The sequence below is a fragment of the Sus scrofa genome, chromosome 9, assembly GCF_000003025.6.
Source record: "Sus scrofa isolate TJ Tabasco breed Duroc chromosome 9, Sscrofa11.1, whole genome shotgun sequence".
Taxonomy (NCBI): domain Eukaryota; kingdom Metazoa; phylum Chordata; class Mammalia; order Artiodactyla; family Suidae; genus Sus; species Sus scrofa.
Genome location: NC_010451.4, coordinates 72,004,544 through 72,030,832, shown reverse-complemented (window position 1 = coordinate 72,030,832; position 26,289 = coordinate 72,004,544). Strand labels below are relative to the sequence as shown.

Sequence of the window (26,289 nt, the reverse complement as noted above, 5' to 3'; positions counted from 1 at the left end):
GGATGCAGAACTGTCTCATCACCACAAAGAGACTCTCCCCAGCTCTAACCCCTGACAACCACTCATCTGTTCTTTATCACTAAAACTTTGTCGTTTCAAAAGTGTTATGTAACATACAAGATGCGCGTATCAACAGTGTTTGATTGCCTAGTAGTATCTCACTGCAGATTTGTTCTTCCTTTCACTTGTCAAAGAACTTTTGGGTTGTTTCCAGCCTTCAGCTATTATAAATAAAACTGCTATGAACATTCATATACAGGTTTTTATGGGGACATAAACTTTCATTTTGTCTGATTAAACATCTATGCCTTCTAGATCATATGCTAAATGTATATTCCACTTTATAAGAACCTGCCAGATCATATTCTAGAGTGGATCTCCCATTTTACATTCCTACGAGCAATGTTATGAGAGATGCAATTTCTCTGCTTCCTCACCAACACTTAGTGCTGTCACTAAGTTTTATTTTGGCCATTTTGATAGATGTGGAGTGGCTTTAATTTGTTTTGGTCTACTACGTCTCCATGAAAAGACTTCAGTTTTGCACAAAAGTGACATATTCTTCATATCAGGAGGTACATGTCTGTTTGTTCCATTATTGATGAAATTAACTCTGATCACTGGGTTAAGGTGCTGCCTGAGGTTTCTTCACCGTAATGTTATTGTTCTTCCTTTTGTAACCAAAAAGGATTTTCTGAGAATTTACTTTGAAACTATGTAAGTACATTTTTCTGGTTTAACATTTTTATACTAGAAAAGGCAAAAAGACAAAAAAAAAAACAAAAAAACATTTTTATACTAGTTTTAGCACCCACTACTGATTATTGCTTGAGCTGATTTACTACTTTAACTATTTCTTCTATACACTAGTTGCTATTCTACTGTAAGACTTTTTATTCATTTATTTATATCAGTATAAATTAATGAACTTTGTTTTATAATCTGTCATAATTATATCAATAATAATATCATTTTTCAGATGTTCAAATTGTCCCAAATTTGGCCAGTGAGAACGCTATCAAGCTAGCTTTTGTGATCTTTTGACATATTCCCTTCATTCTTTAAGCAATTCCTTACCTACAAAATAAGATATTCCATGTTCAACCTGTACTTTTCCCCATTCCAGTCCTGGCTTACTTCCTTTTAATGTAGTTAGGAATCAAGATCTGGGCACTAAGTGATGAGTAGATTTTTAACTACTGATTTGATTCCTTTACTAGTTATAGGTCTTTGTAGGTTTTCTATTTTTTCCTGAATAAGTTACTTTTTTAACTGAAGTATAGTTGATGTACAATATTATATATAACTGTACAATATAGTGATTCACAATCTGTAAAGGTTATACTCCACTTAGAGTTGTTATAAAGTATTGGCTATATTCCCTATACTGAACAATATATCCGTATAGCTTATTTTATAAATAATTTGTACCTCTTAACCCCTACCTCTCTATTTCCCCTCCCCCATCCCTCTCCCCAATGGTAACCATTAGTTTGTTCACTATATCTGTCAGTCTGTTTCTTTTTTGTTATATTCATTGGTTTGTCTTATTTTTTAGAATCCACATAAAAGTTATATAATATAGTATTTGTCTTTCTCTCACTTATTTCACTAAGCATAATACCCTCAAAGTCCATCCATGCTATTGCAAATGGTAAAATATCACTCTTTTTTATGGCCGAGTAGTATTCCATTGTATATACACACACATTTTCTTTATCCCTTCATCTGTTGATGGACATTTAGGCTGTTTTGTGTCTTGCCAATTGTAAATAATGTTGCTGTGAACACTGGGGTGTGTGTATTTTTTTGCATTATCATTTTTGGTTTTCATTAGATATATACGCAGGAGTAGAACTGCTGGGTCTGAATGAATTTTGATAAGCAAATTTCCACCCACCTCACCTAAGTTTTTGAATTGATAAAAAATTATTCATTGTATTCTATTATTTTTACATCTCAGCTATATCTTTAGTTATAATCCCATTTTTATTTCTAATTTTTAAAGTGTGCTTTACCATTTTCCTTAACCTATTTTCCAGAAAAGTCTCTATATTATTAACCTTTCAAAGAACCAGCTTTTTATGTTTTTATCCTCAATGTATCAGTGTATGCATTTCACTAATTTTTTTTTTCTTTATTACAGTAGAGCCTCATTATTTTTAGATTGCACATGGAGCAGCAAAAAAATTTAAATCGCCACAGGCATATGTTCTTAGCTAAACGTGAACAAGGTGATAATGTATGTAAACAAGTATCCTTTTTGCCATCTATTCAGTGCTGCGTTTTTTGTACTTTTGAGTTTTTATTGGTGATTTTGCTATTTAAAACGGTCCCAAGCATAGACATGAAGTATGGTCTAGCGTTCCTAAGCACAAGAAGGCTGAAAAGTGCATTACAGAGAAAACGCATGTGTTACATAAACTATGTTTAGGTATAAGTTATAGTGCTACTGGTCTTGAGTTCAACATTAATGAATCAATAATATGTAGTAAACAGGATATCTTTAAATAGAAACACACATAAAACAAGGTTATGTACTGACTGGTTGACAAAAATATCATTACCAAGGGCTCACAGGAACCTATCTCCATATTTTCCCTGTAGCGATGGCTCAGCATTCACAGCAACTTAAACAGAATCTAACTACTACAAATAGTAAGAACTAATGGTATCTTACTCTTTCTACTTTCTCTGGGCTTAGTCTGTTATTCTTTTTCAGACTTCCTAAGCTGGATGATTGGTTCATTAATTTTTGGCCTTGATTCTTTTCTAACATTAGGCCAAACTTTTTTTTTTTTTTTTTTTTTAAGGGCTGCATCTGTGGCATATGGAATTCCCAGGCTAGGGGACGAATCAGAGCTGCAGCTACCAGCCTACGCCATAGCATAGGCAATGCCAGATATGAGCTGCATCTGCAACCTACGCCACAGTTCACAACAACAGCAGATCCTTAACCCACTGAGTGGTGCCAGGGATTGAACTCACATCCTCATGGATACTAGTTGGGTTCTTTATGGCTGAGCCACAACAGAAACTCCTAGACAAAACATTTAAGGTAATAATTTTTCTCCTAAATATTGTTAGTGTTTTTTGTTAAAATTTGAACCTTCAGGTTTACTCTAAAATTAACCAATAACTCATTTTTAATTGCGATGAAAAAGCATTCTTTGTTTTAAAGTTTCATATTGATACCTGTTCTTGTATTCTCTGTTCCAAACAATTTAATAATTCAACTGCATCTCTAGTACCAAGAGCTGTCAGTTCAGTCTGAAATGCAGCTAGTAAAACACTGTGCTCCTTTAAGAAAACCTGCTGAAGAGCAAGAAGAAGTTCACCTCGCCAGTCGGAGGAGCTCTCATGAAACTGAGAATTATCATAAACCTAGCAGAGTATAAAAAACAAAAGTTAGTTTTCAAAGAGCATGTTTAAGAAATGTTCTAAAAGTGCTATCTGTCTACTAACCAAAATCAGTATTAAAAGCCTAAGAGGATATGAATTTATCTTCAAGTGCGGAACTTGGGGCATTTACAAACTATAGCACTTTACGTGAAAATACATCATAAAAGACAATTTTATTTATAAAGTACATTATTACTGACAGAAATCATATAAAACTATTTAGGTGCATAATATTCTTTGAGTACCTCAGCCTCTTTGTGCACTTGCATTTTGGTAATTAAATCCCTAAGAGAGGAGATTGTGCTGAGCAAAGTTCTTCTCTCTTCTAGCCAAGATTCTGAAACTTGCTGAACAGAATGGTCTTCTCCATCACTATAGGGAGATTCGGTGAGAGAGAGCACCTGCATGCCTTCATTATGGACAGCTCTCAGTAATCCCTAGAGACAATAACCAAGGAGTTAGAATTAAGACATTTTTTCAAAGTCTGCAAAGTCATATACAGAAAGGGAAAGAAATTTTAAGATAGCTTACCCTCGTTAGATTCACTATAGAAAGGAAACATCAACCTATCATTACTGAAGGCGTTTTTCCTATGGAAGGGTAAGCCAGTCCCACAAGACGGCCTATCACTTTGTATAGCTCTCATCTCTCAGTTCCTTTTCTTTCTTCTGGCCATGCACATGGCATACGGAAGTTCCCAGGCCAGGGACTGAACCCACACTACGGCAGTGAGAACCCTAGATCCTTAACCTACTGAGCCACCAGAAAATTCCATCTAAGTTCCTTCTATTTATCTAATGTGCTCTTCTATAATTTAATTATCAGGCACTAATTTGACCAAAAGAAATATGTAGGAGGTAAGTTCTAGTCTTTGATACTGTTTTAATAATTCTGGCAAACTAAAATACTGGGAATAGAAATTATCTTTTAGAAATCTTTATACAGATAATCATTAAATATATTGTACTTTATTTTCTGCAAAATATAAAAATAAAATTAACCAGAGCTCCAAGTGTCCTTCTAGCTATGTAATTCTCTCTTGGAGATCTTATTATATTAAGATCTTTTCTACTAACTTGTAATAAACTACTATGTTCAATATAAAAACTACACTGGTTAAGTTTCACTAGAGATGTCTGTCTTTTAGTTACCTTTATTTTCTTTGGAAATGAATCTGCTGAACTTTCACCTTCTTCTCCTCGGCCTTCTGATGCTGTGTCAAATCCCTGGCTTTGTGTAAGATAAATTCCCTGACCCCAGTCTGATCCAGAATCTAAAATAAAGAAAACCATTGACTATTAAAGAAAAACAAACTCTTTTTAAACACATACCATAAAAATTGCATAAATTTATATAACTTACCACTGGAACATATTTCTCTAGCTTGGTAAGCATCAGAATGTGTTAATTCAGGAACTGAAGATCCCTAATCAGAGAAAACAAATAAAAAAAATAATGTTTGTGAAACATTATTATCTGACTCTACACAATAGAATGATTTTAAATTGTGATTTTATCATAAGTAAGAAATTGCCTCACATTTCTTGGACTCTTAAAAACACAGAATTTTGAAAAAAAATCACAGAATGTTGAAAAAACACATTTGATAAAAACCGAGTACCTCTTTAGATCTCAGACACTGTATCACTGACTTCAAGGTACCACATTCCTCTGTCAGTAACTGAACAGCGACATAGTGATCTCTCTTTAAGGTTTCAGTTTCAGAAATATGTCTGGATTCCATATCCATAATTTCAGCAGCATGTAGTTCTTGCATTTGCTCAATTTTTTCAGTAAACTGGTTAATTATTTCAGTGACTTCTTCCGATGAACATTCACTCTGTAAATCAATTTGGATTCCTGCATTTCTAACAAGAATTTGTGGCGTTTGATTGCTGCTGTTGACCTTGAGAGTCCCATCTGTCTGGGATGCGGAGCTTTTACCAACTTTTGTAGGAAGCGGCTCTAATATGCAGATATTTCTGTTTTCTTGAACCTCAGTATTATCTTCTTTTTCTAAGAAGTAGGATAATTTCTCTTCTGCCCTTTTGAGTTGATCCCTAACTTGGCTTAAATTTTTCTGGAGAAATGCTATATTTGTTTCTTTTACCTAAAACATAATGAATAGAATAGTATAACATTCAGCTTAAAATATTACATGAAGAATTTAGGGTAGAGAGAATAAAATTCATGCTAATATGTTTATTTTCCTCAGAATAAAAGGAAAAACATTTCAGGAATACTCATGCTTTGCATATGTATTCACATATATATGTATAGTCACAGATTACCACACAAGTGAAATCATTTCATCAGTCTCCACTTTTGGTTTGCAGGGGATATATAGTTCCTTTTAACATCTGTCTTTCTCCTCCTGCATTAATCTCCATAGACCACAGATTAAAAGAAAGTCCCTAACAAAGATTCCAAGGAAAACAAACAACAGAAATGATAGAGACAAAAATCTATAATAACTTTTCATCAAATTCACAATGGATTTTTTTTCCCCTAGCTGTTAAGATCTGGGTTTGTTTTCACAAAAGAGAATATATTTTGAAATGAAATTAAGATAGGTAGAAATAAGTGAATTAGGAGCTATGTTATTCATTTTACCAGAAGCTCTTCTTGTAGCTTCTCTGCCTTCTCTTTATAACTGGCAAGTTCTTCTTTGGTAGCTGCTGACTCAGCCCTAAGTGTGCCAAGTTGACCAAAAAATCCATTTTCTTCACTAGTATGAATCAGCTCAGTAGTTGTCTGAATAGCAGTGGAAAACATAAACACATCATTTTCAAAAACAAAACCAAGTTCAAGGCACTTCTGCATTCTAATGAGGCCTTTTCAAGAATAACTTCCTATTAGATAAAAAGGGTTTAAATGATCCAGGTTCTTTCAACAAATAGGGAATCTTCTTCAGAACCGTCATTTTATATTCTTGAGACATTAAGTAGGATTTTTCAGGGAAAAAAAAGTAGATCATGTCATCAGTATATATTTTAAAATTTTATAATTAATGAAAATAGTTTTGTTACCCATTCAAAATTGTTTCATATTTATATCACTTTTCTCAAAAGATACCACATATTACTAAGATATTTCTTAGAAGTTTTATATACATATGGAAAGTCACATTACTATTTTAAATTCAGCAATGGATATAGCTCCAGTAAGCCAGGAGGAAAAAGCCTAGTAAGTAGAAGGAATTATTATCCTTTGTGAAATATATTACCTATAGAATCCCAATATAAGAGTTAATCTTCTGATATTTACATAAGAATACACATTTACTGTCAAAAATTATACAGAATGAGAATTTGATAAAGTCCTATGCTAACAAATAACTGCGATTTCAGACCTTTACTTAATAAGACTGAAAAGGTGAAAGGCAATTTTTCTTAGGAAAGGATGAAATCTATTATGAGGTATAAAATCTGCGAAAGCTCATGACTTACCACTCACATATTAATTCACAAGAACACTAGTATATATATATATATACATATATATATATATTTTTTTTTTTTGTCTTTTTGTCTTTTGTCTTTTTGTTGTTGTTGTTGTTGCTATTTCTTGGGCCGCTCCCGCGGCATATGGAGGTTCCCAGGCTAGGGGTTGAATCAGAGCTGCAGCCACCGGCCTACGCCAGAGCCACAGCAACGCAAGATCCGAGCCGCGTCTGCAACCTACGCCACAGCTCACGGCAACGCCGGATCGTTAACCCACTGAGCAAGGGCAGTGATCGAACCCGCAACCTCATGGTTCCTAGTCGGATTCGTTAACCACTGCGCCACGACGGGAACTCCCCACTAGTATATTTTGACATTTTTTCATTACTTAAAAGGGATGATGAACATATAATATTGCATGTTAGAGAGAAAAGGAAAAAACCCACACAAGTTCCAGAGGACGTTTGCTAAATGTAACATTTCCAAGTTTCTTCTCACTGTTCTACTTAATGGCTATGCTAGTAAAATAAATATTACGATTTGAAGACAACAAAATATACTTTGTGTCCATTCTTCTATTGATAATATGACTATACACAATGATATTTTTTATAAAAACCCTTAATAGGAAGTCCCGTTGTAGCGCAGCGGAAACGAATATGACTAGGAGCCATGAGGCTGGCAGGATCGATTCCTGGCCTCGTTCAGTGGGTTAAGGATCCGGCATTGCCATGAGCTGCGGTGTTGGTCACAGAGGTGGCTCATGTCCTGTGTTGCTGAGGCTGTGGCACAGGCTGGCAGCTGGGTAGCTCCGATTCAACCCTCAGCCTGGGAACCTCCATATGCCAAGGGTGCAGCCCTAAAAGGACAAAAAACAAAACAAAAAAACACAACACCTTAATATATAAATTGCTAGGTGTAAAGAACATCATAATTTAAGTTAGTAGTTTAAGGAACAAAGGAACAAAAGGGTTTCCTGGGGTATTAACCTGAAAAAAAAAAAAAATCAAATACAAGCTAACCTTGAGAACTTCAAAATCTCCTTGAGGGCTTCTGTTCCTTTCTTTGTCTCCCTGTTTTTTCTCATTGTCCTCCAATAGCTTCTGTAATTCTAATAACTTCTTTTCTTTTTCCAAAGCATTTTTCTCTGCAATTTCTACCTGCTCTTTTTCTGAGATCAAGCTAGTCTGCATTTCAACCACCTGGCTTTCTAATTCTGATATTCTCAAGGTCAGTACTGAAACATCTGACTCCATCTCATTTTTTGTTAGTTGATTTAACTTCTGTGTATCTGTTCTTTCAGATTCTAGTGAAACTGCTTGTTTATCTTGACAGAATTTTGCATATTCTTTAACTGCTTCAAGTTGGACTTGACTCACTAGAGCAGCAGCAACCTTTTCCTCAAGTATATTTTGTAGGTTTGCAATCTTCTTTTTAAGCATTTCTGTTTCAGACTGGCCTTGCTCCTGCATGTCCTTTATTTGCTTATGACATCGGGTAAGTTCTAAGTCCTTTGCACTCACAGTGTTCTCAAGTTGTAGTACTTTTGTTTCCAAACTGCTTATGGAAACTTTGCTGTTTTCTTCAAAAGATTTGAGGTAAGTCTGATTTTCCAAGGGTTTAAGAGCATCTTCAGTAAGGACTACTTCTAGTCCAGGTTTGTTTTCACTCAGATCATCTATAGCCATGTTAATACTTTTCTCTGGAATGCCATGGATTCTTTCAATATTTTCACGTTCTCTCTTTAGGCTGCATAATTCTTGTGTTAGCTGGTTCATTTTAAAATTGGTTTCTTTAAGCACATTTTTTGTAAAGGCCATTTCCTCATTAGCGGTTTCTACCTGCTGTTCCAAAGCCAGTTTTTCTGCTATTACCATATCCAACTGATGTTTTAAACTATCTGCTTCTTCTGGAAGAGTATTAGCATCCACTGATGTCTTCTGTTCAATGTTTGCCAATTCCTGTTGAAGTTTTTCAATCACTTCATTGAGCTGCTCAATTTCTTCTTCTCTATTTTTCTTCATACATTCTTGATCACTCATCAAACATTCTATCTGGGTTTCAAGATCTTTTATTAGTTCATTTTTTTCTTCAATAACCTATTAGTCAATGAAAACAAGTAACACACATAATAAATATATATATTTGGGGAATTTTAGGGCAAGATCTTAAAGTGCTGATCACGCACAAAAACAATATACTTCTTAGACATACTAAATTCTAATATAGGCCAACAGTCCCCCATTATATCAAACAAGGAACTTATTTAGAATTTCATTCAGAAAGTCATTAAACATAAAGTGATTTACACATTTAGTAGCTAATGCATGTAAGTAAAATAGTCAATATTAATGCATTCTAACTGAAAAGGATGAAACTCTTTTTTCTGTCTTTTTAGGGCCACAGCATATGGAGGTTCCCAGGTTAGGGGTTGAATCAGAGCTGCAGCTGCCTGCTTACACCACTGTCCCAGTAACCTGGGATCCGAGCAATATCTGCGACCTTCACCAGAGCTCATGGCAACGCTGCCAGAGCCTTAATCCTGAGTGAGGCCAGGGATTGAACCCGCATCCTCATGGATACTCGTCAAGTTCATTACTGCTAAGCCAGGATGGGAACTCGCAAAGGTGAAATACTGAAACAAAACAGTCTATAACAGACAGTGTCCAAATGTCATCATCTTATTTAACTCATACTAAAAAGAATTTTTAATAGATTTGATTATAATGATATGATGCAATCTGAATCAACAGAGACTCCCTATAACACATCAAAAGTTTTTGACAATATTAGGAGGGGATATAAAGACATACAGCATGTTAAACCAGTGTGTCTTAATAGATTAATGGGTAAAAGAGAATTAAGGTTTTATTGGACTTACATATTCAAAGAAAAACTGAAACATAACTCTTTTACCCTTTAAAATTTTAGATTAGCTACTACGGAAAACAGCAATGAGATTCCTTAAAAAACTAAAACAGGGAACTCTACCCAATATTCTGTGAGAATGTATGTGGGAACAGAATCTGAAAGAGAATGGATATCTGTACATTTATAACTGAATCACTCTGTTGTACAGCAGAAATTATCACAACATTGTAAATCAACTATATGTCAAAAAACTTGAAAAAATGGAAAAATACCCCAAAAAACTAAAAACAAAGCTATTACATGATCCAGAAATCCTTTTCCTGGACATATGTCTAGAAAGACAAAAACTCCGATGACCTACATGCCGAGCAACAACAAAAAGATACAGGCACCTCAATGTTCACTATTTAAGTAGCCAAGACAAGGAAACAATCCAAGTGCCCATCAACAGATGACTGGTATAAGAAGATGTGATATACTGGAGTTCGTGTTGTGGCATTGTGGCGCAGTGGTTAACGAATCCGACTAGGAACCATGAGGTTTCGGGTTCAATCCCTGGCCTTGCTCAGTGGATTAAGGATCCTGCATTGCCATGAGCTGTAGTGTAGGTTGCAGACGCGGCTCAGATCCTGTGTTGCTGTGGCTCTGGCATAGGCTGGCGGCTACAACTCTGATTGGACCCCTAGCCTGGGAACCTCCATATACAGTGGGAAGTGGCCCTAGAAAAGGCAAGAAGACAAAAAAAAAAAAAAAAAAAAGATGTGATATACACACACACACACACACACACACACACACACACACAATGGACTATGACTCAATCATAAAAAAGAATGAAATACTGCCACGTGCAGCAACATGAGTGAACCTAGAGAATATCATACTGAATGAAGTAAGTCATACAAAAATAAATACTATATGGTATAACTTATATGTGGAATCTAAAAAATAATGTAAATGAATCTATATACAAAACAGAAATAAACTCACAGACACAGAGAACAACCTTGTGGTTACCAAAGGGTAAAGAGAAATGGGGAGGAATAAACTGGGAATGTGGGATTAAGAGATAGGAATTACTATATACGAAATAGATAAGCAATAAGGATTTACTATATAATACAGGGAACTATATTCATTATAATAATCTATAATGGAAAATAATATGAAAAAAATATAAAACTAAATCACTTTGTTGTACAGCTGAAACTATAACAATATTATAAATCAACTATATTTCACTAAGAATAAAAATTCTAGCTTGAGTAATTTCATATAATAATTTTAAATTACTATACCTTGTTATCTGTTGTAATCTTAAGTTGATGCTGAAGTTTTGTAATTTGCTCATTCAATCGGTCAATTTCTACTTCTTTTTCTTGCATTATTTGAGCAAATTTCCCAAATAGTAAATGTTGGTCCTGAGTAGAGATGGCACCAGATTGCTTTATGGCGAATCCCAGTTTTTCCATTTCATCCTAGGGTCAAAAATAACCATCTCAGTAGGATAGGCATTACAATGTGATTTTTAGAACATTCTGTCACTTAACTCTTACCAAGCTATCGTGCCCAACATGTACAAAAGGAAAAAATTAGAGCTTTCATAAAATTACTGTAAATAATTCTTAAAATAGTTTGACAAGGGTCTCCAAAATTTTTCATTTATGACAAATTCAAAAGTTTATGTTGGGTTGAAGATAAATTCCATGAAAATCCATTTGCAGTTAATGTTTCCCTGTTAAGTATTATTTAGCAGCTGGATTTAGCAAATGCTTAACAGTAGAGCTACACGAGACCAAACAATGAGTTATTTAGAGGCAAAGTTTTTCCTAACTAATTACCTTAAATAATTTGTTTTCTTGTTCAAGTTCTTGTAGACGGGTAGTAGATTCTTTTTTCTGTATTTCTAATTGCATATGCAGTTGCTGGACTTCTTCATTCTTATTTTCCAGTTCTTCTCTGAACTGTTCTAACTGTTCTTCTAAGTTCGTGATCTTTGACATCAAAATTAGCAAAAGGAAAGAGAAAAAAAACTGTCCATAGAAATGATTACTTTTCAAAAAAGAATGAACAGTGCTGTGTTAGTTCAATAGTATATAAGCTTAAAAGACATGAGCCATAAGAATACTGGAAAGTAGTCTCCTTAACCCAGATGTAACTGTGTGGTTTCCAGACATTTTCAAAGTGAACACCTTTAAACTATCCTGCCCAAAGCAAAGAGATCTTGGGAGGAAGGATACAAGGAACCTTTTTCCTACCTAAAATTATCCTCTGGTAAAGCATAAAAGAGTTATGGGAGAAGAGTCCACATTCATTTTAAAACTTATTTTATGTTAAATTAATTGCTATCAAAAAGGCTCAAGAAAGCTGTAGATTTAAGTCAGTTATTTCAGCCACCAAATGAGACTAGCTCAATTTAGTCCATACTAATACTTAACCTAATGAAAGGGGTGGCAGCCATGAGCCTTACTTGAGCAGAAGGGAGCAGAGTCAGACTCTAAGACCATGAGAGCCTCAGGTCTAAAATACAGAAACTTAAAAATTAAGTTAGTAAAACCATTTTAGAAAAAAATTATAGTGCTGCTATTTGCAGGACAATTGAAATTCGGCTCATTTCTTAGCAGAGATTACCGTTAATGGTAAAGCAATTGCTCTCTGATGGTTATACAGAAACTGAAACTAATGGTGAACATTAAGAGCTAGTATTTAAAAAATTGGGTTCAAGTGAGGACAAGAATAGTCATTTAGCTCGATGCTTTGTGCTTCTTAACACATTTTTAATGAATGAATTTTCGAATGTGTATGTACCCAATGATCAAAACTGCTGCATTATAAGCAACCTAAGGGAGTTCCCGTAGTGGCTTAGTGGTAACGAAGCTGACTAGTGTCCATGAGGACACAGGTTCTGTCCCTGACCTTGCTGACTGGGTTAAGGATATGGTGTTGCCAGAAGCTGTGGCAAAGGTTGCAGATGTGGCTCAGATCCCACATTGCTGTTGCTGTGGTATAGGCCGGCAGCTGCAGCTTCAATTCTACCCCTAGCCTGGAAACTCCCATATGCTGTGGGTGTGATCCTAAAAAGACCCCTCCCCCCAAAAAAAGCAACCTAAGGAGTTCCCCTCGTGGCTCAGCAGATTAAGGACCCAACAATGTCTCTGTGAGGATGTGATTTGATCCCTGGCCTCACTCAGTGGGTTGAGGATCAGGCGTTGCTATAAGCTGTGGCACAGGTTGCAGATGCAGCTTGGATCCAGTGTTGCCATGTCTGTGGTGTAACCTCCAGCTGCAGCTCCAATTCAACCCCCAGGCTGGAACTTCCATGTGCTACAGGTACAGCTATAAAAAAATGATAGCAGTAACAAATAAAATAAAAGCAACCTAAGATCCAAGAGCTTAGAAAGCACCTATAAATCATTTATTACCTTAGAACTTGAAAGGGGGTATATTCTGATTATACCCCAACATGAAATCAGAATATCTTAGCATTAGCAAGGCAAAGACCTTCAATATTTTCTTAATAGAAATAGTATCAATACTAGTTATAATAACAATCATTTACAGACAATTTAGTATCAGGTATTACATGCTTTAAATGCATTATTTTTTTTTTTTTGAACTCTGGAACAACTTTATGACATTTTTACTAGGATTATGTCCATTTCAGAGATGAGGAAGGGAGACACTAAGAGAGGAGTACCATGTCCTGCAGTCTCAAGGCTGGTATGTGGAAGCCAGCTTGTGAACTTCAGGAATTTCTGGAGCTATACATTCTTAACCATCCTCTTTCCTGCTTCTAATAACTAATGTCTAAGACTTATATTAAAATTATTTTCTGTAACACTGGTATTAAACTCAGTAGACACACCTTAAACCTATTTAGTAGTTGTATATATATAATTATCAGGTTACTTCACTGAAAATTGTGATAATTTTATCTTCCTCAAAGTTACCTAATGTAATGGTATTTATACTGATCCTTATCTTCTACAACTACTTTTGACGACAAGGTATCATTTCAACACCTACATAGATATTTAAGTTCAAAGTTGCTGCCCTGCCTTCACCTGATATTTACTTTTTTTTTTTGGATACAATAAAATTTATGGTCCAATTCTTAGTCTTGATATTCAAAGGATGGCCCCTGGAACAGAAATGGCATCGCTTGGGAACGTTTTAGAAGCAGATTCTCAAACCCCATCCCAGACCTATTCAATCATTCTAACAAGATCCCCAGGGGTTTCATATGCACATTAAAGTCTAAGAAGCACTGATCTAAAGCATTTAAACTCCTGTCATAACTAGCTAAACCTGAGGCATTAAAACAGAGATTTCAATTCCCACAATGACACCTTAAGGCATTCTTTCCTCTCATTCAGCCAGACTTCAGTGTCAGTCCCTGGCTTTTCGTATTACTAAGTTTATGACAACCAAAACCAAGAAGAATATTAATAGGGCTTAAAAACAGGTTGGTAGCTTTTTGATTTAACCTTGTTTACTTTAGCTACCAAGTGATATCTGCACCACTTGGATTACATTAATTTGCACCTATTTGTGCTTTCTTTTAAATGCTCTTCTCTTTCAAATGTATCTATACCTCCTAGGTAGACAGTAGATTGCCTGAAGACTGGTGCAGGTTTTACAACTAAACAGTGATGGTCTACATGTAGGAATTCGATAAATGTTGAATGACAGTTTATAGTATATCTCACCAACAAGGTAAAACATACCTGGATGCTTTGGCAGTATAGCATCACAGGGTTCCAGAATCAGAGAGACTAAGGAGGAATTCAGGCTCAACCACTTACCGTGTGACGATGAGTAAGTTACTGAACCTCTCTTAAGACATGATTTACTCATCTGTAAAGTGGAGATATCAATAGAACCTATCCTCAGGGAGAGTGGAAGGATTAATGACATAAGGCATCTAAAATATTTATTCACACTTTCTAGCACAGACCTCAACAAAGTTAACTGCTATTATATACTACTGGTTAACTATTATTATTCACTATTGCCACTGGGAAGCTAGATCTCATCAGCTCTATGAAGAGCTAAAGTCTATTGAAGGCATCTTTTTCTTAACGAAATTCCTCCTTCTATTTCTCTCCACATTATTCTCCTTCTCTTATATATCCTGAAACACTGTAAGAAACTTAAAAAAAAGTTTTATACAAATATAGTTTATGAGAGTAGTGGGAAATATCTCAATTATAATGATACATAAACATCTTATGTTTATGTTTATACTGTCAGATATCTGAAAATATTTGTTTCATGTAGAAGAGAATACTTAGGAAGATATTTTCATTAAAAATATATATGTATTTCAATTTTACATTCCTTTCTTTTAGTCTCCAGTTACTGAGTGAGTGAGAGGGTTCTGACAGAATACGTGTCACTGTTATTCAAAACTAGTAGACCAGGGCCAGTCATCAGTTTAATACTCTCATCAATGAACATATCTGACTCTGTCTCACCTAGGAGCTAGTAAACATAAGCTCTCTAAGGTCTCCTGTAGTTCCAACAACTATGAGTTTGAATAAAAGGGAGGCAGTTATTGGACACTTTAAGAAATTAAGGTGTCAAGTAGTGTTAAATAAAATTAAAGTGGTAATAAAAATATAAAATTAGTAAACTTAACTATCTATAATCGATTATCACTGCCTTTGGGTTCAGTTTTGGAGTTCCAACTTTTTAGAAAGCAGACAATTTATCTGATTATTTAGTGTATGGTAAGTCCTTAAATGTTAATTAACTCTTTTCAAAATACACTGAAGTAGTTGTATAACAACAAATGTGTTCCCTGCCCCTCACATAAAAACCAAAAAACAAATAAGAACCTCTTAAACAGACTATGTGATAATAAGAAAATAATCCTTCTTAAGGAAATGATCATTTCTATTAGTCATTTATATAAGTAATTTTTTTTCCTCTTAACTACAAGTTCTCTGAGTTATAGTCTTAGCTGACTTCAAAATCATTCTACTATTTTTCAAAGCACTTATTAACATTTATATACTGTTCACATTCAATAGATATTTGTTAAAATATATATGTCTTGAGAAAACTATATGGAAAGAGATAATATGTAATTAAAATTTTTTGAAACATTTTAAATGATATGATTTAGCTAGACAATATACAGTACAATATGCTTTAGAAAAACTAATAGTAGACAAAGTTTAAACAAAGTTATTATTTAATTAGGAATTGGCAATTGCTACTGTTTTAAAAGTGTGTTTTCTAGTTTTTTTTTTTTTTTTCTTTGAAGGGAAGGAGCAGAAAAAACATCAAAGAACTTTAGATAATTACTTTATTATTAGTCTTTTCTTTTAAGAACATGCTTAGTATATTGTAAGAAGGCACTATTATCTTCCAGGGCAGTACAACTTAAAAAAACGTCCTCCTGTGTCCAGGCCTTCATACTTGTCCCCTCTACCTGGGATGGTTTTCCTCACTCTAATTTATTGTTCAGATATTTACTGTCTTCAAGGTCAACTTAGGCAGTGACCTAAGAAAGAGTCTAAACTTGTTTTAGACCATAAACACTACTTTGATAAAATTATGTTTTCTAAAATAATTCAAACCACATTTTGTTATTAAAAATAAACTGAGATTTCCCTGGTAGAACAAGTGATTAAGGATCTGGCACTGCCACTGTTGTGACTCAGGTTGCTGCTGTGGCACAGGTTAGATTCTCTGGTTCAGGAACTTTTACATGCCACGAGTATGGCCAAAAGAAAACAAACAAACAAACTCCTTACCTCTTTTTCCTTTCTATCTATGGCATCTCGTTCAGCCTGCAATTGTACTTCTAGGGATAATTCCGCTTTAGCTTCTACAGCTCCAAACTGTTTTCGATCCTCTACCTTTAAATACATAAGAATTTTCTCAAAATTTCAGACACTAAATTCTTCAATTTTAATTGGAGAAGTAGCAATTTTATTTATCTAATTAGAAGCAGATAATGTGTATTAGTAAATACTCAGATAATCAGGCTTGAAAGCATTTTATACAAATTCAAACAGCAATGTTTGACAATTGTAAAATTCTGTTTCTCAGATAAAAGGAAAGTGATCCCTTATCTGTGCCCCTCCCAAACTTCCTTATCTTGCTCCTCTTTTATTCATTTTTGCTTTCTGTAGCATAACAGGAATAGATCTCATCACTTCTTAGTTTGGAGTAAAGCATCAGCTTAAACTGGTGTCTACATATTTTTTGCTTTGCTATCATTTAAAATCACAACCTTAACGAGGGTTAAAAGTGTAATTAATTCTTCCAGTTTAATTAATTTTCCTGTATTAGGACTCAGATATGCAAAGAATATTTGGAGCTAAGTATAAACAGAAATGGTTATGATGCCAATGAAGACATAAAGATATATACATTATGCAATAATACCAACAAAGAATCAACAGTAATTTTTTCTTTTAAAAAGAACTGACGTTCATGTGACTAAGAATAATCTGCATTAAAACACTTAATAAAATTAAGCCAAAGAAAATACCACACCTTCTGAAAAGTGTCCGTACTAAGGAGTAAGGCTTGCTCCAGTTCTCTTACTCTGAACTCCAGTTTCTCAATTTCTTCATTCCGCTCCTGTATATCCCTCTGAAGCTGCTCTTTAGAGAGCAAGAGTTCACTGCACTTGTCTGTTTTTTCTTTCAAATGATTTGTTAACTGCTCAACCTATAAAATAATAGGCAAACAATGTAATTTTTAAAATGTCAGGATGTTACTAATATATCTATCCCCACTTCAAAAATGACTTTTAGATGCTACGCTAATTCCTTTTTTGATAAGGACAGCAACTATTGTCTCCAACCACAGTGACATATTCTGAGTTAATAAAACTAAGCAGAACTAGTAAAGAGAAATAATATTGCTTTCACCAAACCTTTAAAAAAAAATTCTCTAAAGACTAAGATTTTCCCTACCTAGGAGGAGAAAAAAATATATATTAAAAAAAAAAATAGATTTTTTTTTTTTTTTTTACCATTTCTTGGGCCGCTCCCACAGCATATGGAGGAGGTTCCCAGGCTAGGGGTCGAATCGGAGCCGTAGTCACCTGCCTACACCAGAGCCACAGCAACACAGGATCCGAGCCATGTCTGCGACCTACACACCACTGCTCACGGCAACGCCAGAACCTTAACCCGCTGAGCAAGGCCAGGGATCAAACCCGCAACCTCATGGTTCCTAGTCGGATTCGTTAACCACTGAGCCTCAACGGGAACTCCTTTTTTTTTTTTTTCCCGGAAAAAATATAGATTTTTGAATAATGCTGAATTATATGCTCTAATGGCACAACCACACTAAAACCCAATAAAGACAACAAGCTTGCAGAGCACTGACTTACACTCATACGTAAGATAAGATGACCTAAAAAAACTTTCATGGATTATATTTCTTTCCACAAATGGTTATATAATCAGTATATATAATAATACAATAGTTCTAAACTCCACAGGAGTCTTTAATGGAGACATGTGGGAAGCTTTCTCAGGCTACACATTCCACCAGCCCAGAATAGAGACAAGGATGTCAGGTGATGAGAGGGATCTGTATACCTTGAAAATTTCCTAAGTGACTCTAATACACAGGCCCTGTGATGGAAGGATACAGGAAGGGTTTTTTTGATTTTTTTTTTTGGTCTTTTGGGGCCGTACCTGCAGCATATGGAGATTCCCAGGCCAGGGGTCCAAATGGAGCTGTAGCTGCCAGCCTACACCACAGCCACAGCAACTCGGGATCCGAGCTGCATCTGTGACCTACACCACAGCTCACAGCAATGCTGGATCCTTAACCCACTGAGCACGGCCAGGGATTGAACCTGCAACCTCATGGTTCCTAGTCGGATTCGTTAATCGCTAAGCCACGACGGGGACTCCCAACAAAGGTTTAAGAGAGCTTATGAAATCAGTTTTAATTAAATGAAGAGAGAAAGCTTACTAAAAAAATAAATGTGATATTAAGAAAAAAAGATATTTTCCCTTATTTCAGTGACTTTGAGGAAATTTTCTAAAAACGGTACTTATTCCTCAAAATGTTCAAAGAAATGTAAGCTTACCTACAATTACAGACTGAAGGATGGATGGTAATAAGGCCACTGAGGAGACATTTTAACAATAAAAGGTAGACTAAGCTTTGAAATAAGGTCAAGGGACAAGACAACCAAACAGGTATATAGCAAAATGGCACAAATACTGTTAGTTAGTTTTTGTTTTGTTTTGATCTTGAGAAAATCAGAAGCTGGGGAATTAGATCTGGAAAAATAAGAGGAAAACAAAGGATCTCAATGTTTTGGAAGAAAACCAAATATGTATCCTTGCTAGTTTCTTGAAGTTTCATGAATGAGGCAGCAGGTTTTGAATATAAGAAAACAAATAGTAGGAAATGGTAGTAAGTTCTAGAGCTTAAGTATTCTTTTGAGTTTCAACAAACACATGGCTATTTGTCCAAAGTCAAAATATGCCAGAAACAAGATGAATAACTATAAACACTGATAGTTAGGACTGATAACTTTTCTACTGCTTCACTACATAAGGCCATTCTATAAGAGAGTCCCTCTATTCAATGAGAATGTAGATATTTTACTACAATGAGTTTATAGGTATTTGTACTTCTCTGTAACTTTTAGGGTTTCAAGAATTGTCTCACATTGACATAATACTTAAGTTTCTGATTTTGAATCTTTATATATAATACAAAGAACTCCTTTTAAGGTTTCTTATGATACGCATCTTACTTTACGCATAAGATACACATTACTACAAGGTAGACAGTATCATTAAAATTCTTACCTCTCTGGTTTGATGTTCACTGATAGGCTGGAATCGAGGTATGACCTTAAGTTGCTGCTCTAGTTTCTGTATTTCCTGTTGGAATACATCTCTCTCATGTTCTCTGTCAATGGCTTGCTCCTAAAATTTAATAATAATAGTAACTGAAGAAATAATATTTATTGAAGCTATTATTTCCTTACTTCCCTTTAATTATCAGTACAGTTTTGTATGAACACAAACAACTAACGACTAAAGAAACACCCCAAGTCAAAAAGGTTTAAAAAGCTAACATCTGTTGTACGATACAAATACTATATTAGGGCTTTTCAACCAAAATTTAAGCATTTAAGTGATGTTTGGAGTACAACATTTTAAAAAACTCAAGTACTGCTAAATACAGATATGTATGTGCTCCTTAAAATGAATTTACTTTTTTGGAACAAAGGAAGAATTCTACTTCTGGTTACTAAATAAGTAGAACAAATTGTTCAGTAAATCAATTTATTTCATCTTAATCTATGTTTTACAACTAAAATTATAAAATGTGTAAGAATGTTTCTCTGATTGGTGAAGAGAATATCAGGTTTAAATGAAACCCCAAAGAAGAAAATCCATGTGCAATTAGGGACTTCACATCTTTTTGGAAGAGAGTAATACAGCATGACAACTCTCCAGTCCCTTGCTTCCAAGGGATACCTGTTACCTACATGTGTATCTTTTATGGGTCAAACAGTGGGGATCAATCAGCTCTTGGGATCTTCACTCTGGCTACTGGTTAAGAAAAAGACTACGGAGTTCCCGTCGTGGCTCAGTGGTTAACGAATCCGACTAGGAACCATGAGGTTGCGGGTTCGGTCCCTGCCCCTTGCTCAGTGGGTTAACGATCCGGCGTTGCCGTGAGCTGTGGTGTAGGTTGCAGACGCGGCTCGGATCCCTCGTTGCTGTGGCTCTGGCGTAGGCCGGTGGCTACAGCTCCGATTCAACCCCTAGCCTGGGAACCTCCATATGCCGCGGGAGCGGCCCAAGAAATAAGCAACAACAACAACAACAAAAGACAAAAGACAAAAAAAAAAAAAAAAAGAAAAAGACTAGGACAAGTTTCTTAACTATGAATTTGGAAAGGCTAACTGGTAGGGTTTATTCATAATCTGCCTGTACTCCTTTTAATTCTGAAAGCTGTACAATAAAAATTACTAGGATTTTCAATTGAAATAGTACTTGGTAGATGACATGTATAGATGGAAATATTAAAATTTAAGAGTCTCTTCATAATTTAAAATCCACAACCTAGAATAGCAGCAAATAGCATTCCACTAAGAAAATTAATATTAAAATTGAAAATACTTACATCTAAAAATTTTCTCATTTTTTCTAACTGCTTTTCCAGTGCTTGGTTTTGCTGTCTTAAATCCATTAGCTCAGCATTTTTTTCCTGTTCCAGCTCTATAAATCTACTAACTTGTTCCTCAACATCTATTTCTAGAGCTTTCACTTGTTTTTGAAGGTCATCGCGAACTTTTTCAGCTTGACACTGTACTTCTAGTTTTTCTTTCATCAGTTTTTCTGTTTCCTGTAGTAATTCTGTTTAGAAATGCAAAAAAATTACATTAAATCATAATGATATTATGATAGTGAAATCACCCATAACTGTGTTCAAATTCTAACTTCATGAAACGAAGGAGCTGAATTTTATTTCAAACACATGTAAAAAAGGAAATTCTGAAAATATCAAAATAACACATTCCTATATAAGCAAGCAAGCTAGTATCAATAAAATTACACAGAATTAACAAAAAGATTATGTCCTGTCATTAAAAACAATATTTTTGTGAAAAAAGTATAGCAAATGATCCCCTCAAAATCTACTTTCACTATAAGGAAAAGAGCAAAGTCTAACTAAATTCAAGCATAGAAATAACTCACCTCAGGCAAAAATCAATTCATTCCAAACCCATAAAGTCACTTTTATATGCATACACAAGACATATGAAAATCAAATACTGTAAATCTTTAACCAAGGTAAGTAAGAGTTTCAGAAAAGAAACAGAATTGCAATCAGAAGTTCCTGTTAGTCTTATTCCTCATTAGATCCATATTCCTGAGTTTGTCATGCATGCTTACATATGATATGTGTATCAAGGGAAAACTGACAAGTATGAGAGATAATAACACTTAAGAGCAGCAACTGTGAGTTCTCATCCTAGCTCTGCCACTTTTCTCTGCTACACTTAACATGATGTCCTTCCTCATACATAAACTAGGGAGAGTAATACTACTGATCTCTAAGAGTTACTGTGGGATCAAATTAGTTAATATATGTGAAGACTGGTGCTTAGAGTACAGTAAGCACTGTACAAAGTGTTAGCTATTAGTATTAATATTAATCGTATAAGAATATAGTATAACAATCCTCTAATGAAAAAAATGGAAAGCATATTAACTCTAGAGGTCTTTCACTAACTGGCCTGTCAACACTGTACTTAGGTCTAGGAATCTACACAAAATAGCTTTCCTTTTAATACAATATGGATTTAGATGTTAATATAAAAGTAAATCAATCAAAGGCTCTTTACTAAATTTTAATGATCCTATTGATACCATCATCTTATATATACTTCCTGATTCAGAAAGAGTATTTTGAAAAGTCATAGGCTGCAAGAGTTTAATATATTTGTTAAAGAAAAAGCTGTTTTAATAAATGAACATTTTCTTTAAAAAACTGAAATGGTCTTAAGCTCTGTGAAAAAAAAACAAATATAATAAGATGATGGTCACTATGAATCTCAGTTGTTAATTCCAGATATAAATATATTTTTATTCTAAGAAAAGTTGTCTTGTTAAAAAGAACTGTAAGTATGAAACACAGCAGCAAAATTAGAGATATGTTAGTTGGTTGAAAACCCCAAGGTCACCCAATGACCATGCAATTTCATTAACACACCTGCTCCAGGTGCTGCATCGACTGCAGCATCTACTAGTCCTATTAGGGAAAAAAAATAACACATACACAGAGAACAGAAACATAATTTACATGTCTTCTACTTCCTAAAATAGAACAATACACATATACGCACACACAAAAGAATTAGAATTATCATTAGTAACATTTTGAGATATAGCAGTACTTCTTGAATGGTTTACATATATGATACACATACTTTCCACATTAAAACCTGTGTGAAACCTGAAAAACTTCATCATATTACAAAAATGTATGCTTTATCTCTAAACTGATAAAATTTAATTAGTAAAACTCCACATTTATAATTCCAACTACATGTGTAATATAAATGCGAAAGGATACGATAAAAAGGATTTAAAGTTCCATTGTTACAAAGACATCTTTTTTTTTTTTTTTTTTTTTGTCTTTTTGTCGTTGTTGCTATTTCTTGGGCCGCTCCCGCGGCATATGGAGGTTCCCAGGCTAGGGGTCGAATCGGAGCTGCAGCCACCGGTCTACGCCAGAGCCACAGCAACGCAGGATCCGAGCCGCGTCTGCAACCTACACCACAGCTCACGGCAACGCCGGATCCTTAACCCACTGAGCAAGGGCAGGGACCGAACCCGCAACCTCATGGTTCTAGTCGGATTCGTTAACCACTGCGCCACGACGGGAACTCTGACATCTTTTTTTTGAACCAGTAAACAAACTTTAAGATGTTACCTAATTTCTCATTTAAGAAATTAATAAGGTTATTATAAACTTAACTTATAAGGTTATTTAAATGGTTATTTATAAATTTCTTTATTCTTTAAACTTCTATTTAGATTAAAGAAGATGTCAGCTTGCTTCCAATAGCCATTGACCTTTTCAACCTAACATCCTGCAGGCTGAAATCCACCCTACATGCTCACTACTAGGGCCAGATCAGTGTTTAGTTAGTTAATCCAAGTATACATCTTTGCTGCCTTTCTACAATTAAAAGAACTAAATCTTAGACAATTTAAAAAATATCCTGCCTTTTTTTTTTTTTTTTCCTTTCTTTTTTTGGCCCCACCTGCAGTCTATGAATGTTCCCAGGCCAGGGATTGAATCTGAGACACAATGAGGCAATGCAAAATCCTTAACCCACTGTGCCACAGTGGGAACTCCTATCCTATCTCATTATATGCAATTTTCCCTTTAGGCAGAGATTTGAGGATAAACAAAGAATTATCTTCTGTTAAAATCTGCCAAAGGAAAAAGAAAAAAAATTCTGATTCCACATGATTGGCTAATAAGACATTTACTAATAAGGTAGATTTTCTTATAATTTTACAATCCCTATATAAAGTACACAAATAATGGCACTGAGAGGAGGAAAAAAAAGCCACCTTGAATCTTCAAGGAATGTTTCACATTAAGTCTAAAAATACATACGCTGTTCAACTGGGCCTGCCTCTGCTTTCATAGCTTCCTTCTGCCTTGACAGTAATTCTCTTTCTTCTTGGATCTGCTGTTGCTCTGCTTCCAATTCTTGTAATCTATTACCTGCACATAACAACTCCTGCTCAAGACGATCTATTATATCAGTTTTTTCCTGAATTTGCCTTTCAAAAAGCGTTTTTTCATCTGCATAGCCATCAATGACACCTATAAAATAAACAAGGAATGCAACTATTACTGATTTCAAATTTGACCATTTTTTTATATAAACAATCAAAGGTGTACTATTAGCAAACTTTGTTTTTTTGTTGTTTAGGGCCACACCTGAGGCATATGGAAGTTCTTGGGCTAGAGGCTGAATCGGAGCTGCAGCTGCTGGCCTACGCCACAGCCACAGTCACACCAGATCCAAGCTGCAACTGTGGCCTACACCATAGCTCAGGGCAATGCCAGATCCTTAACCCACAGAGCAGGGCCAGGGACTGAAGCTGCCTTCTCATGGATACTAGCTGGGTTCATTGCTACTGTGCCACAATGGGGGCTCCCTGCTTGCAAACTTTAAATCATTCCAACTTATTATGAGTCTTGAATCTGCTGCTGATGAAAGTAGCAACTATGGTACGTTCAATGCAGCCTTTCTCTTGTTAATCACTGTGCCTAAATATGAACTTCCTCTGAACTTTCCACTTCTTTGTTACGCTAATATATCACATCAAGTAGGTGTAGCTCACTTTATTAAACAGATGTGAATAGCTAGGTTCCTAGGAAGCTTAATCTAAATTGGATGCACGTGAACTGAGCAACATTTTAAATACACTAGAGAAAGCTGATATTTTAAGCGATTCTACAAGGCCAATACCCACAACAACATGGTGGAATATAAATAGCATGGGGTTTTAGAGGCTTAAAGCCTTGAATCACCACCATTTAATGCTGACTCTGAGCAATATATTAGCATCTCTTTGCTCCAGTTTCCTCAACTTTAAGTTTTAGGATAGTGGGATTATGGTAATAACTATCATTCATTTCTGTATTTTCTAAAATTTTAAATATTTTCTATAATTCTGTATAGAATTATCATTCCTGTATTTTCTAAAATTTTAAATATTTTCTATAATTGTGTAAGTACCTTTTATAATTAAATACTATATATGTATAGTTTTTCAAATTGTTTACAGGAATTTTGAAAACAAACTACAACTACTTTCCAACGGTCACTCAAATTAAGAGTAGACTGTTGGTTTCCAACCCTGACTTGTAACGAAACCTATTTTTAGACTTGAAATTTTTCCAACCTCAGTTGCCAATGGCAAGTGCTCACCCTCAGCCTTACTGAGCTCCACAGCCAGCTGTTCTCTGGCCCTGGACTCCTCATGAAGGCGCTCTCGCAGTTCTTCTTGGCACTTAAGGAATTCTGTCACTTCTTGCTTCTGTCTAAATGACTCACGCATCAATTCTGTCTGTGTAACTTTTGCATGTTCCAGCTAAATGAACAGGGAAAGCACATGTGAAGGAAGACAAAGTGTCAAGAATACCAGTGGCTTAAATAAAAATAATTTTAAATGAATATAAAGGCATACTGTTGAACTGTATTCATTTAATTTTTTTTTTTTTTTTTGTCTATTTAGGGCAGCACCCATGGCTTATGGAGGTTCTCAGGCTAGGGAGTGCAATCAGAGCCACAGCTGCCTACACTGCAGCCACAGCAACTTAGGATCTGAGCCTTTTCTGTGACCTACACCACAGCTCATGACAACACTGGATCCTTAACCCACTGAGTGAGGCCAGGGATAGAACCTTCATCCTCACGGATCCCAGTCAGATTTGTTTCCGCCACTCAGTCATGATGGGAACTCCTAACATTTCTAGTGGATGCTAATAATAGTAGGTAGGGTAAGTCAGTAGATAAGTAGATTCGCTGTGTACAACTTCCCACAAGAGATGTATTCTAGTTTTACTGAACAAAAAAAAATGCTTCTTTTGGAAATAAACCACTTTACATCACTAGATCTGTATTCTATCATATGAAGAGAAATACAAAATTAATGATACATAGGCCCTTTTTGTATATGGTAAAGAATTTTACATAACTGTGCTCTAGGATAAGTTTTATTTCTTTTATATTTAACATTCATTGATTGTGACTTTGGCTGTACACTGTGGGGAATAATAATAAATTATTAATACAATGGCATCAATGAATAAAATCACAGTGGCACAAAAAATGAAATTATAACCCATGTTTTAACTAAAAATTTTGTATTTCTGTCCATTTGTGAAATATACACCAGACTCTAAATGAATATTCAGCTTATTTTCAAAACCTTAGAATACAGAGGCATTACCCATAAATATAATCTCCTTAAAATGCTGTCATTGGCACACACTGACTATATCCTTAAATAATTTTTAAGGTGACAGT

The 26,289-nt window shown here is 35.0% G+C and overlaps 1 protein-coding gene across 20 annotated transcripts in view; it reads right to left on the bottom strand.

Moving 5' to 3' along the window:
- The window catches only part of AKAP9 (A-kinase anchoring protein 9), a 159,284-nt gene that overhangs the window by 24,066 nt on the left and 108,929 nt on the right, over positions 1-26,289 (bottom strand). For 8 of the 20 annotated variants that reach the window (XM_021102183.1, XM_021102193.1, XM_021102192.1 and 5 more), the window contains 16 exons: positions 25,189-25,351; positions 23,862-24,074; positions 22,443-22,481; positions 20,850-21,082; positions 19,520-19,639; positions 17,229-17,405; positions 16,481-16,585; positions 11,558-11,749; positions 11,015-11,194; positions 7,868-8,944; positions 6,016-6,156; positions 5,024-5,512; positions 4,765-4,828; positions 4,554-4,675; positions 3,648-3,839; positions 3,196-3,384 (listed from right to left, as the gene is read on the bottom strand). In XM_021102183.1, coding sequence (XP_020957842.1) covers positions 3,196-3,384; positions 3,648-3,839; positions 4,554-4,675; positions 4,765-4,828; positions 5,024-5,512; positions 6,016-6,156; positions 7,868-8,944; positions 11,015-11,194; positions 11,558-11,749; positions 16,481-16,585; positions 17,229-17,405; positions 19,520-19,639; positions 20,850-21,082; positions 22,443-22,481; positions 23,862-24,074; positions 25,189-25,351 — 3,696 coding nt within the window. 20 annotated transcript variants of the gene reach the window in all.